This window comes from Molossus molossus, unplaced genomic scaffold, assembly GCF_014108415.1.
Source record: "Molossus molossus isolate mMolMol1 unplaced genomic scaffold, mMolMol1.p scaffold_m16_p_18, whole genome shotgun sequence".
Lineage (NCBI taxonomy): Eukaryota > Metazoa > Chordata > Mammalia > Chiroptera > Molossidae > Molossus > Molossus molossus.
Window position 1 is genome coordinate 45,683,603 of NW_023425353.1, and position 15,256 is coordinate 45,698,858.

A 15,256-nucleotide genomic window follows, 5' to 3' on the forward strand; every position below is an offset into this window, starting at 1 on the left:
GGGTGGCTATTGTTGTGTTGAATGTTGGCATTTTTTATTTGACAGCCTATGGGAAAAGAGGTCAGTGCCTCTGACCAAATAGGTGTTGCAGGCTTTAAAAATTCTTGTGGCACAATGGTTGAAACTCACTGCTCTATTTTTTCTTCCTTGGTTGGACACTTAACTCATTAAATGTCTTTCTTCCTTTCTAATATATGCTTTCGAAACTATAGAATTTTCTTTTACAGCTTTTATTGAAATCACAAATTTTGGTGATAGCAACCCAGCATTTTCATTGTTATTCAGTTACAAATGTAGCTGTTTATTTTCATTTAATCCAAGAGTTATTTGAAAATGTGTTTTTTTCAGTTTCTAAATATATGATCTTTGTGGTCTTGATAATTATTTGAAATATGTTAAGCTTCCATTGTGGCTTAGCATGTGACCAATTTTTATGTTTCTTACATGCTTAGAAAAGAATATGTATTCTCTAATGTTGAGTGTAGAATTTTGTCTTCATTTAATACCTAGATTTTATTAATTTAGTTGTTCATATTTTCATATCCTTACTATATTTTGATCTGACTAACATGTTAACTACTGTGGTGCAAATGTCCCTCTTTGTATATCATTTTCTCTTTATAATTCTGCCAAATTTTCCCTTTTATATTTTTGGCTATGTTGTTAGCAATACCAGATTCAGAATTGTTTTATTTCCCTGGTGAATTGTTCATTTCACCGTAATGCAGTGATTTTCTTGACTCATTTTTGCCTTAAATGCTTCTGCCTTAAAACATGTATTTGATCTTATAGTAATATAGTCATTTAAGCTGTTGTTTCTTTTTTCTTTTTCTTTTTGTTTTTTGTTTTTGTCAGTAAAGACTAAGATGTGCCCAGGATTTAGAATTCTTAGGGGAAATAGTTTTCTTCCCCAGGCCAGACAGAGCCCAGGATTTCTCTGTCAGTGAATTTGCTATTTCTACATAAGGCATTATCTTTTCAAACCCATCAATTTACTGAAAGCTGTTCAAGTGTCCACATTTAATGTAAGGGCTCTCAATTTAATCCCCTTGCAGATCTAAGGTTTTATCTTATTTCTCCACAAGGGCACAGAAGCCAAGCCTCCATCTTGAAGACGGACTGCTGTCCTTCATTCCCTTCATTCCCTTCCTCTTCCCCAAGCCTCACCCTTGGCAACTGCACTGTCAGCTCCCGTGCTTACTGTAACTTCTGTTTTCAGTTCCGACCTCTGGGGGTTGCCCTTGCAAATTCACCTGTGCATTTTAAAGACTGTTAGTTGTATTTTCTTAAACATTTCGCAGTGTTTGGGATGTGTGTGTAAGGAGGATACTGAGGTTATCTGCTCTGGCATGAAGGACAGTTCTTAATAGGGGTACTCTAGCCTGAGGCTAAGTGGTCCATGTTATTCGGCAGTTGTGGAAAACTGGGTCTGTACGTTCTGAGACTTAACATCAGATGAATTAAGTAAATTCTGATGTTTGAGTAGATGCTGGATGCTCTGGGGGGGGATGGCAACACCTACAAAGATCGGCCATGTGTGTATTTCTTGGTTCAGAGCCATTTCGAACTTTGGGTATAAGAAAACTGGTGTTTAGAACACCAAGATTCCTTTACATTTTAACTTCTAAATTTGAGAGCATTTATAAAGATGATATTAATGAATGGCATTAAAAAACTTATTGTTAATTACACAAGACTTTTGTAAAACAGTTTTATCAGTTATAGAACTGATTTGGACTTTTCAGTTGAAGTTCTTTAAAAATGTTATGCACATGTTTCCAAACTATATCTTAAGCAAAGTACAGTAGTGATCTAGCTATCATAGGGAAGAGGTGAGCTGCACTAATACTACATTCAAAATAGATAATTTAAGGAGGGAAAGGTAAGTTATAATTAATATAGTTTTTCTATAAGCTAGGTATATTATTAACATACATGCCCCAATATATGTCTTTAAATTGTGACAGAGAATATTTATTTCCTTTATAGAGTATTCTCATGCTTTTTTGAATTTTATAAATGTACAAAAACTCTTAAAACAACTAGAATCTAACAAAAGTTTTATTTGAAATTATGTATTTCCTTTGAAATTTTTTTAGAGGTCAAAGTTAGTTTCCCTCTTGAGAACATTCCTACAATTGCACCAAGAGTAAATTCAGTCCCCAGAACATCAGTTAAATGGTAGGACACTTCATCAAAAGCACAATGTCCTGATTTTGCTGTTGGAGTTTTGTTCTGTGTGCCCAGAATGATGAGTTCTAAAATAATGATTTTGTTCATTGATTCTTTTCATGTGCCTAAGGAAAAATTAAATATATGGTTGAATGAATAACCCTTAGATTATTTTGTCTAATAAAAAGTATATTTATATAACAACTTTACATTTTCTTCTAGGTTACCTTCCGAACAAGAATCTATCACTGTAATATTAACAGCCAAGGCGTGATCTGTCTGGACATCCTAAAGGACAACTGGAGTCCAGCCCTAACCATTTCTAAAGTTCTCCTCTCCATCTGCTCACTTCTTACCGATTGCAACCCTGGTGAGACTTTATCTGATCTTGAATTGGATCTCTTTTACTACCACCATCACCACCACTGCTATTATGACTGTTATTTTTATTTTAAATTTCCATAGTATGTAAATGCTTTCTTTGTAAATTGGGTCTTGTCATTAGTCTTTTTAAGACCTGTTATTTGCCAAGAAAGAAAAAACAGTGTGTGATAAAAATTAGTGGAAAATCATTTCAGATTAAGAAGTGCATTTGGAGAATGTATCACATTCTGTTGACAAATAATAATAAAAGTTTTAATTGAATAGTTTAATTTTTAAGTAGATAGCTACCAGAAAATGTTAATTTGAGAAATATGGGCTATTTAAATTCGATAATAACCAGATAGCACCGCACAGACGTGACCTTTTTGGCATCTTAATGAATGTGCATCCTTACAAGCTATTAGAACAAAAAGGGGGAATGGTTTTGAACTAGTATATACTCAAAAAGTAAACAAGGAGAGGCGAATTGAACTCCGCAGGAAAACTAAACAGAGCCTGTGGCCAGTCCTTTTTGGATTGCTGGTGTGCTTCATGCTGAAAACTCTTACTTCCTAAAAGTCAAAACAACTGTCAATTTTTTACATAATTGGATTTATTTTGGAAAATACAAAATCCAAAGGTAGCTATAGAGTTTCCGTTGATGTTCTCAGTGAGAAATTTTTTAAAGTATTTATTTGGTAGTCTTAACTATTTCATAAGATTCCATCTTCCATGTTTAGGAATAAATACTATTCACTAAATAAGTGAATTTTTAGACAAGAGAAATGACAAGTGGGATCAGGGTCTCTCTCAGGCTCCTGCTGGTTTATAAAACATGAAGAAATTATCTTTTCAAGTTTTATGTTTGTTATTTTTCAGTAATAAAAGTTTTCAATAAAGAAATATAAAAATTAAATTGTCATATATTTAGAATATATAACGAATTAATGCTTTTTAACACCCAAAAGAAAAAATACAATTGTACAAGATCCTTATAAAATATTTTTAATTCATTCAGACCACTCCAGATAGTGAAGTTTAATAATGCTGCACTACTTTAAAACTAAGTGACAAACATCTTGTTCTTGCAGTCTCATTATTCCTGTTTCAGTTCCATTTGTCTCTGTGACTGTGTATAATGTTCTTTGGAGGCATTGTCATAAAAAGGCATTTACTTGGTGATGTGAGTAAATGATGGTCCTCCTGGAAATGTTGGAACCCATTTCTTCATTCCCATAAAAAGTACTTCTGGGGTTTGCTGAAATTTGGAGGCAAGGGTTGTTTTATGTCTTGTTTTTGTTTTTTAAGAGAAAAATTTACTTTGAAAGGTAAGTAACTTATTTAAGAAACTTTTAATGTCAGGTCATTATGCTGTACATCTTAAACTTACATACAGTGTCATATGTCAATTATATCTCAGTAAAGCTTGGAGGGAGGAGAAACTTTTGAGACCCTTTATTTATGAGGCTCTTCTGAGCACTAGATGGATAAGATGGCCTCCTTTCTTATACATGGAATAAAATGTAACTTCACACCTAAGAGAGAGAGATGTACACGGTCCTTACCCCAGTGGGAACCAGGCTGGCTTGGTCCCCAGTCAACTGAAATGGGCCTATCACCCTAAATCATCTTGTATGTGAGAGGCTGTTCTCTGTACAGGTATCCCTGCTTAAAGGAACAAGATTCATTCCACCAAAGCCTTCTCTCAACAATCAAAAAGATTTCTATTCAGTAAATTAGAGTTCCTTTTTTTATGTCTCGGAAAGTTACGGGTATGCATTCTGCAGAAAAATAAAAATCACCCCTGGCAAAAAAAAAAAAAATCACATAAAATAAATACATTTTGAAAATAATACTATTGATAGTAAGTATAAGTCTAAAGATAAATATTTAAGTTTCACCAACTAGAGATAAGTTATCTGATATAAGAATAGAACATTATTTGTAAAACATATGCCAACAAACTAAATATTCATACTTTTAAGCACATACAGAAGAGTTTCCTAATTGGCACATTATTCACAGAAATTCTGTGGTTTAGGTAGGGTTGATGATAATCTGTGTTTTATGTAAGAATTTAAGGCTGAAGAAAGTTGAGAGACCATGCCCCCCACTGGGGATTGGGCCCACAACCTTGGCATGTGCCCTGACTGGGAATCAATCGAACCAGTGACCTCTTGGTGCACAGGTCGACACTCAACCACTGAGCCACACCGGCTGGGTGAGAAAGCACTTTTAAAGTTGGTAAATCTATGTACTCATGCAAAGCTCACCTGTGAGCTGATAGCATTTTTGATGTTAAAATATCTCTACAGATTCAGTATAGAAAAATCTTATTTATTCATATTCTATCAAACTTATATTTGTGATGATTTGAAGATAGGTTAAAGTTTAACTTAAAACGTAGGGGGAAAATCTACAGGAATTGGAAATGTACCAGAAAACAGTATGAAATAAAGCCATTAACAAACAGATTTTGACTTGTTTAAGATAATGCTTTTAAGACTCTAAAAGTATGAATATGCATATAAATAATGTGCAGGAGGCAGCCAATCGATGTACTTTCTCATTGATGTTTCTCTCTTTCTCCTTCTCCCTTCCTCTCTAAAAATCAATAAAGAAAAAAAAAATGTTTTTTAAAGTGCTTTCTCACTCTTATTCTTATATAAACTGATTTTTTAAAACATTTTCATAGTTTCTCATTTGTCTCTTTCAAGAAATGTTGGCCCATTCAGAAACAAAAGTCATGTGTTTTGGGGTGGGGCTATACATCCTTACTGATAATTTATAATCAGGAGATGTACATTTTAAAACCATCTCCACTGTTTATTAGTTGTGTGACCTTGTACTGGTCTCTCAACTTTCTTCAGCCTTAAATTCTTACATAAAACACAGATTATCATCAGCCCTACCTAAACCACAGAATTCCTGTGAATTTAAAATGAGATGGTATATGTGAAAGTAATAGATTATTGTTGATGTTATTTCCCAGAGTATTTAGGATTGAGTGAACATACATTAGATGTCTTATAAATAAATACCTACTCAGTTGAATTTAATTGAGAGAGGATAGTACTGAGTAATCGGTTGACACCACTGTCTTGGCCCTGACTCTCTTGGATTTTATAATTTGAAAAAAAGCCTGATCCTGAATTGAGGGTGCCTGTTGTATTATCTCTTGGGAAGGATTATCTCTTAAGAGGCAGGTGTCCAGCGTTTGTCACCCAGTTGATGAGTGCACCATTCTCTTCCCAGTGCAGTCATCTAGGTGGCTCTAACTGCTGGCCTTGGTAGGGCAGTTTACGCTTCGCTGTGATATTTGTTGAGCCTGATAATAGCTCAGCTGGTCAGACATTGCCTCGCTGCCAGAGCTTGTCTGTGACACACTGTAGGGAACAGAGTGCAGCAGAGAGGAATAGAAATGATAAGCTTGAAAGGTTAGCACCAGCCCTCCAGAGTCTCTAAATTAGTCTTGCTTGATAAACATGATTTAATCCATGAATTGCTGGAGTTTAGAGTACTAATCAAATTTCTGTTCTTTATGGAATGCTCTTAGTTGTAAATACTTTCTCTTCTCAAGTAAATATAAATTGTTTTTTTGTTTTTGTTTCTTTGTTTTACTTTTTTTTTTTTAATTTATTTTTGTTACAGATGTATCTCCTTTACTTCCCCATTGATACCCTCCTCCCCATCCTCCCACCCCGTCCCCAGCTTTGTTGTCCATGTCCATCGGTTATACATACATGCATATAAGTTCTGTGGTTTATCTCTTCCCTCTCCCCCCAGCCCCTTCTTCTGAGGGTTGTCAGTCTGTACCCTACTTCCACATATCTGGGTCTACCCTATTCCTCAGACTGTTATGTTCATTATATCCCACAAATAAGTGAGATCATGTGATATTTGTCTTTCTCTGCTAGGCTTGTTTTGCTTCGGATAATACTTTCCAGGTCCCTCCATGTCGTCTCAAAGGATAAGAGATCTTTCTTTCTTACAGCTGCATAGTACTCCATTGTGTATATGTACCACAACTTTTTTACCCATTCGTCTAATGATGGACACTTGGGCTGTTTCCAGATCTTAGCTATTGTAAATAGTGCTGCTATGAACATGGTAGTACATATATTCTTCCTGAAGTTTTTTTTGCTGTTTTGTGGTTGTTTTCAAATTCTTTGATATTTTATCATATTCTTTATATGACATCTATTTATTTATTTGTTTAAAATATGCCTATATTATGGTCTTCAGACCTATAAATAATAGATATTTTTCCTCATACAAAAATGAACTATCCTGAGAACACTGGCAGCTTTGAGAGAAAACAGAGCCAACACTTTTCCTCTACTAGATGTTTTATTTACAGAGTAGTGTCCAGAAAATTTCTAACCATTTTCTCTTCTTTCTTTTGAAACCATGTAAATCTGCATATCATCTGGAATTATTTTACTGATCAGTTCTACTTTCCTGCTCTACTACTGTTGCTTTATGGTGTTATGGGCTTGTTTCATTCTAAATGTAATTCTGATATTGTAGCATTAAAAATTTTCCCCAAAACATATGATTCTTATGAGATCATTGAAAATATGAAAACCAGATATTTGATCTTAATGAATTATTGCCAAAAATTTTTAAGCGTAAAAAAATGGAATTGTGATTATGAACCTTTTTTTAATCTTTACCCAAGGATATTTTTCCATTGATTTTTTTTTCAGATAGAGTGGAAGGAAAGGAGGGAGGGAGGGAGGAACATTGATATGAGAGAGACACATTGATTGGTTGTTTCCCACATGACCCCCAACTGGGGCCAGGGATCGAACCTGCAACCAAGGTTCCGTGTCCTTGACTGGGAATTGAACCCGCAACTCTTTGGTCTGCAGATTGATGCGCTAACCGCAGAGCCATACTGGCCAGGGCAATTTTGAACTTTTTAAATGTCCTTAACATTTAGAGATATACTGATCTATTTGCAAAAAAAAAAAAATTATTTGACGTCTGGGGTTTGCTTCAAAGTAATCCAGAAAGATTGGAATGTGGAAGATATCTGATCATTATGATTGTTCAATCTTAGTAATGAGTACATGGAGGTTTGTTACACTATTCTGTCTACTTTTGAATATGTTTGAAATTTTTTATAATAAAGGGGTTTTTTTTATTGCCAAATATTACACATACCAGCAATGTAATCTATAAAAGGTATGTGATTTGGTTCTTTTTGCTTTGTGAAGCAATTATTTGGGCTCTGACCTTCACCCGGTGTATTTCATTCCCCTATCATCTGCCTTCAAACTATAGGCTGCCTTGTAACCTAGCCTGGGCCAGCAGGGTTCTACATGCATAAACAACCATGAAGTCTTTGTCCACCACCCTTCAAACAGGCAGGACTCTACAGGCCAGGTCAAATGAGAGTGCTCTAAGCACACCCACCAAACATCAGCGCTCAGGATGGATGAGCTCTTCCTTCTCTTCCTATCACCTTCCAAATAAAAATCAAGTGTCAGTTACTTCCAGTCTTAGATTTATGTAAATCTTTATTAGAACAACAAATAGAGCTAAGAATGGCCGCTAATTAACCCTCAGCCTTACACAGTGATTAAGCCAAGGGTGAGCACAGCTGCAGCTTCGTTGGTAAAAGCTTTATTCTTCTCATGTGCTGAGCAAATGGAGAGAGGAATTTGCTCCCAGTGACTCCTTTATAGTGTTATATAAAAGGTCAGAGAATGGCTCCTTCCTCATTCTCCAGCATCGTAGCCCTTTGTTTCAGATCTCTATGGCCCTTTAAAAAAAAAAATACAACTAATACAATTCATATTCATAAATTGTTCTTAACTTTGGTTGTTATTGTCTTTAACTGTCTATGATTAGATAGTAAATTGTGTTACTAAATACTAAAATTGTATAATTAATAGTGATTACTAGGAGATGGGGAACATAAAATAAGATTAATTATTTCAACACCCTTATATTTATGTAGATTATTTATACTGCTTGTGTGCTGTTAGACTGATGAAAGGTACATAAATGGAATTTAAGGATTCTATTAGCACAAATCTTACCTGTACATATACCATTCTACTACACTTGAGAACAGGCAAAGAACAATTTCTTCAACTAAAGAGCTGTAAAATAAGCCTACCTGTTTTCAAAACAGTCTCTCTTAGCAGGAATACAAACAAACAAAAATTCTAGGACAGATATTGCAGGTGGCTAACATAGACATCAGGTTGCTTAGATGTAATAAGTAAAAAGAATGCCCTCTGAGTCAGAATTCCCAGAAAAGGTGGTTAGAAGTTGCAGTTATTGTAACTAAGCAAAGAAGCCTTTGATTTATTTTTGAGACTTGCATTTGGAGAATTCAGGCCATGTGTATATTCATAGTTTTCATGGTGGAAGGAGGGTAGCTTATAGTGAAAAAAAGGGAGTTCTGGATGTACTCTTCTGATAATGTATCTGTATGGGTTTTTTCTTTCAAAATGGAAATACCTTTATTAAGTTTTTTCTCTTAAAAATAATACATGCCCCCTGGCCGGTTTGGCTCAGCAGTTAGAGCATCGGCCCACAGACCAAAGGGTTGTGGGTTTGATTCCCTATCAAGGGCATGTACCTGGATTGCAGGTTCGATTCCCAGCCCTGGTCAGGGTCATGCGGGAGGCAAACAATCAATGTGTTGTGTCTTCCTCTCTCCCTCTCTCCCTCTTTCACTTTCTCTCCCCCTCTCTCTCCCCATCCTCCCTCCCTTCCAGTCTATGTAAAAATCAATGGGAAAATATCCTCCAGTGAGGATTAACAAAAAATAAAAATAAATAAATAAGCATCATTCTCTTCTCATATGGGAATGTCTTTTACTCAGTACTATTTACCCAAGAAATTATTCAAAGATTAGCTGTCCCTTACTTGAGGAATTTCTGAAGAGCCATGAACATTTAATCTATATTTTAATTAACTTTTTATTTATTATTTCTTAAATGAAGATTATTGAAAGGTAAAGATTCCAGTTGTGAAAAGGACTCTGATTAATTCTCATTCTAGAGGAAAAAGTCTTTTTTTTTAAGATGATAGGGAAAGAAGTACATAAGAATTGTGTATTGTAAGTCAAAGGTCTTTCCTGTTACCCTAGATAACCTCTCCTAGTGTTTTTTCATTTACTTTGCAGTTAAAGACCATTAATAAGTTTGTCACTCTTTAAAATCAGTCCTCATTCCTTCTAAAGTCACATTTTTTGTTTCAGTTTGGCCATCAGGTAGCACAGTACTAACTTAAGTCTCAGTCACAGAAACTGTTTTAACCCTTGTAGTCAGTACACATGCTAATTATACATGCTTCTTTCCTATACTTATATCCGTGCCTTTTATTATGGCTTAGGTTATTGTTTGTTATAATTATTTTATTGAGGATATGTATTTTATTGCAAATCATTTGACTCTTGTTTGGCAAAGAGGCATACAAAAAAGAGATTAGATATTTTGCTTAGGTGGGGTCCAGGAGCACATTTGATAACTACCCAGTTTATCAACAGCTTCTGTCGGGAGAAATGTTAACTGTCAGGCTTTGCTAAGTAGGTTTATTCCAACAACAAGACTTATTTTCCTGTGTCTGTTGTCCAGCTGTTCTGTAGTCTGTTGGTCTCCACACAAATATAATGGTTTTAGGTGTTAGTGCTGGGCAGGGATCTGCCACAGGTATCTTTTCTACCATTTAAAATAAATAGAAGTCATGAGATTAAGCAGCTGACACTGGTCTATGTAATTCTCTTAAATCGTCACCATATACCACTTTTGAATCTCTAAGTACTATTTTTAGTTGGTATATTTATTTTGCAATTTAGACTTCTGACCCCATGTAGTCCACATCTATAATGTGGTAGTTTGCTAATACTGCAGGCTTGTTGTTGGTAAATGAAATTGTTCTAATGAAATTTATTGTCAGAAATATCTGTATCTGGTTTATAAATGACGTAGCATGAATTTTCCTTTATATACGTTTAAAAAACGAATACATTTTAAGATGTTGATAACAGCATAGAACACCCCTCCAGGATATTGACTGCTTACCCTGCACTCAGAAGGATCATTCCACACAGAGACCCTGGTGGCCTGACCTCTTTTCTCTCTAGGTGCACTTCCCCATGTGACTGTCACATTTCCCTCTTAGGTGACCTTCCTGGGAGTGCTACCTTCTGAGACCTCTGATACCACTCATACAGTACTGAGGAGACCCTTCTGTGACCACACTGACTTTTAAACGTTTATGCCCAGAGGATTTGTTAATGAAGCTGTTTTGTACTTTGTTAGTAGTTGTCTAATGTCCTCAGGGAACAGGTGTGAAAACTGGAGAGGGATACTCTTAAGGTGGATCATTAGATACTCTCCTTCTGCCTGCAAATAGAAACAGTAACACAGTGTGAACCACTGAGTTTTTACTTAACATTCTCACATCTTTTGTTCTTTGCTGCCTTCTAAACACTTCCTCTGTCAGAAATCCTACCAGAAAAAGCAATTGAGAAAAAGAAAATGAACCACATCAGAGGTTATCCAAAAAGTAGTATAACCCACATCATCTTCCGAAAGAGATAGGTATTAGGACTTCATATAAAGCTGTGTTTTTCAGCCCTTTGTGATCTTGCTGTGCCTTCTTGCTTATCTTTGAGCTGTGGCTGTTAGCCCAGGGACTCTGTTGTACTGTGTTTCCAGTAGTTTGTAATAATATAACAACAACTGATGTATGTGTTCTTAGAGTACCTGTGCACTTCACCTTCACCCCAGGCTCTGATTTGACTCCTCCCTCAAGCCTGAAGTATATCCCTATCCTCGTGAGAATCACTGAACTGGAGCCAATGGCAAAGTGAAGTGTACCAGCACATATTTATGTCTTTAGGACAGCTTTTGGTGTGTATCTCCTTGGTCACACCTCCTCTCTCCCTTTTCCTATTAGCTGGTCTCTTTTGTTTGAGCAGCCTCTTGGTTTTTCTGCTGCTGCTTCTCTTTTTCTTCTTCATTTTGTTATTCCTGTTGGTCACCTACTGCTCTCCCTCTTAACTCTTAAATTCTTTTAACCTTTCACCTAGTAAAATGTTTTTTATTTTTTATTTTTTTTTATCCTCACTGGAGGACATTTTTGCATTTATCTTCAGATAGAACGGGAGGGAGAGAGAGAAACGTCGACATGAGAGAGACACATCGAGTGGTTGCCACCCACACGACCCCAACTGAGACTGGGGACAAACGGCAACCGAGGTACGTGCCCTTAGGGGAGACTGAACCCAGGACTCTCCGGTCTGCAGGTCAACGCTCTAACCACTGAGCAAAACCGACTAGGGCTAAAATGTTTTTTTAAAAAGGAAATCCAAGCTATCTTTCTTATTTATTTTTATTTTAAAAGTTTTATTATCTTTATAACCATATGACTTAGCTTGTAGTGTTGTTGGCCTAGTATAACCTTGGAATATTCCATTTTACTTCCTGTGCCAAGTGATGACTCTTGTTCTTCTGGTGTGCCAGGGCAGGAATAGCCCTGTCAGCTCTCAAAAGGGGTATGGTGTCAACTCTGAAAATGTAGCTGAAACTGTGAGTAATGTTAGAGCTGTTGCCATTCTCAGCCAATACATCCCTTCTTAAATGCCCTGGCCTCTTTCTCCAGTGAAACAGTTTTTTTTCTTAGTCTAGTTTGGAAAATATATGTAATATAAAGCCCTATACTCTGTGAGTAATATTGCCAAAGCAGCATTATGAGCATAACACAATAACCTCATTTTGATATTCTGAACTTCTTTGTCCTGTGTGTGGAGGGCAATGTTTTAGAGGAAAGCACTAGAGTTAGGTCCTAGTGTAAGCTGGTTTATATTCTTTAGCTCTAAGCTGTTGTCCTGATCTTCACTTCATTTATGCCTGTCTTCTCTAGGTCATAGTGACATACCTTTCATGCATCTTTTCAGCAAACCTTATGATTCCCCTCGCTAGACTCACCAATGTCAGACAGAGCATTAGGACAGTGGAGGTCATGCCTTGCCACGTTAAAGAAGATTAAGTCAAAGGAGCCAAATTACACTAAGTTTTGAAGATGTCAGGAAAACTAGACTGTTGCCCAGCTCTCTCACTCATTAGATAAATCAGTGTCCTCATTTGTGAATTAAAGACAGTACTTCTGACCTGTCTATGTTGCAGCACTGTTGTAAAGATAAAGTTTGTATAGACGGCTGTACACACTTTGAAGACTATGAGGATCGTTATATGGAATGTGTTGAACTGAAGGCCCATATTATCTCCGCAAGGTGTGATGACCTGGCCTTTGAAAAAAGCAATTTCATTTTTCTTTCTCTCTCTTTTTTTCTTTCTCTTTCTTTCTGTCTGTCTGTCTTTCTGGCTGTCTATATTTTTAAAATTTTATTTCTTGAGTAAAATTTTTCAATGACTTCATAGTTTTGTGAGTTCAGAATTTCATATGTGACAGAATTTACTTTCTAAAAAGGAGAACTAAAAGGAAGAATGAATTATAACTCAAACTTGATTTAATGATTTCAATTTGCTTTAGGCTTCTCTTTATAACCTAGATCATTCGAATATTTAGCATTATGTTTTATCATCTATAAAATTAAGTATAAGTCCACTTCTCCCAGAACCCATAATGCACAAACTGAATGCCCTCCTGCAACCACATCTGGTCAAAGAACTCCCCAGGAAACTTTGTCTTATTTTAAGTCCAAGCCTTTTTTTTTTTTTTTTTAAACCTCACCTGAGAACCTTTTTTTTTTTTTTTTTTTTCATTTTTTTGTTCAGATAGAGTGGGAGGGAGAAAGAGGAAGGGAGAGAGAGAAATATCAACGTGAAAGGGGACACATCAAGTGGCTGCCACCTGCACGACCAACCAGGGCCGGGGACAAACTGCAACTGAGGTACATGCCCTTAGCGGGAGCTGAACCCTGGTCTGTCTGGACCGCAGGCCTACGCTCTAACCGCTGAGCCAAACCGGCCAGTGCAGCCCAAGCCTTTTTTAACATTTACTCCCACCTCTAGTGTTCCTTTGTTCTTACCTTATACGAGATATAAGTCTCTGGCCCAAAGACAACTTAAAATATGTCAGGATATTATATTGGATGACAAACTCCTGAAGATCAGAGTCTATATCTAGTTAAGGTAGAGGTGAAACCTATCTATTTGTAGTGAGCTCCAAGTAAATTAAATTACTGAACTAGATAAACTTTATTATCTGAATTGTCTGTAATGCTTTTTAAATGCATCAGAAGGGACTTTGCTTCTGGCCATGAAGATATAATGGGAACCATATTTACACTCCTACCTTAAACAACTAAGTAGACATTGGACAACAAGCATCTCAGGCCCGTGATCCCTGAGGAGAAACTAATGAAGTAAACTCTGCAGTTGTCCCATCTTACTGCTGAGAGGCAGTTTGCAGGCTGCAGTGCAGGAAGGAAGAAACCAAAGAGAGAGCCCAGCAGCCTCACTGAGTTGAGGAGACAGAGATAGGAGTTTGGGAAGACCAAGGTGGCTTGTGTTTGTATGGGGTAGAGACCTAGAGAAGGAGGACTTCATAGAAAGTTCCAAAGATCTGAAAAGGGGTCCCCTTGAGTCTTTGGCTAAGTTTGGATCTGTACTTGTCAGCAGAAGCCACCCACAGTCAGGGAAAGAACCCCTCCACAAAGCAGTCGGCCAGATAATTCCTGACGCTCATACCAGACTCTTTGTGCATGAAAAGATTTCACAATAAACAGGAAATCATGTGGTCCACAAAAGATACTGTTGTAATAGTAGTAGTAAATTAGCTCTGCACTAAAGATTACTGTCCTAACAAAGTTTTTAAAGGCAATCATGAAAGGATCAAACTTTTCTTAAATAAGTACATGCGAGAAAAAAATACAACATTCTTTAAGGGAATACAACAAATTCCAATACCCAGCAATGTAAAACACAGTATTGTGCATGCTGTAAAATATTACTGGGCATTTTTAAAGCAGGATACTACAGTCCATAACCAGCAGAAAAATTAATTCTTAGACCCAGACCCAGAAATGACAGAGATTATGGAATTAGTAGACAGGAATGCTAAAATAGCTATCATAAATAAATTTCACATGCTTAAGAAGGTAGAAAAAAACATGAGGAGAAAAACAGAAAATAGTAAAAAGATGCATATGTAATTTCTAGAAATATAAAAAATAGAATATCAGGCATCAAAGCACATTGGATGGGAGTAACAGCAGACTAGATACAGTGTAAGAAAGGATAAGCAAAGTTGAACGTAGTATTGAAACTGTAGTAAAGCAAAAGAAATAAAACCCTAAAAAATTAAAATGAACAGAGCTTCAGTGAGCTGTGGGATAACATCAAATTGTCTAACCTGTTTGTAATTGCAGTCCCAGAAAAGGGAGTCAGGAAAGAAAAACTATTTGAAGAAATAATGGGAAGAGCCCTGGCCGGTTTGGCTCAGCGGTTGGAGTGTCGGCCTGCGGTACAGAGAGACCCGGGTTCGGTTCCCACTAAGGGCGTGTACCTCGGTTGCAGTTTGTCCCCGGCCCTGGTTGGTCACATGGGTGGCAGCCACTCGATGTGTCCCTTTCACATCGATGTTTCTCTCTCTCTCTCTTCCTCTCTCTCCCTCCCGCTGTATCTGAACCAAAAAATGGAAAAAATGTCCTCGGGTGAGGATAAATAAATAAATAAATAAATAATGGGAAGAACTTCCACTTCCAGTAACAGATAATCATATTTGCCCT

The 15,256-nt window shown here is 36.6% G+C and overlaps 1 protein-coding gene across 1 annotated transcript in view; it reads left to right on the forward strand.

Annotated features, from left to right (window-relative positions):
* LOC118633104 (ubiquitin-conjugating enzyme E2 E2) overlaps nucleotides 1-15,256 on the forward strand; it is a 298,162-nt gene that overhangs the window by 257,470 nt on the left and 25,436 nt on the right. The window contains exon 5 of the mRNA XM_036266629.1: nucleotides 2,395-2,542. Within this exon, the coding sequence (XP_036122522.1) occupies nucleotides 2,395-2,542 (148 nt within the window). The remainder of the gene's footprint in view (nucleotides 1-2,394; nucleotides 2,543-15,256) is intronic.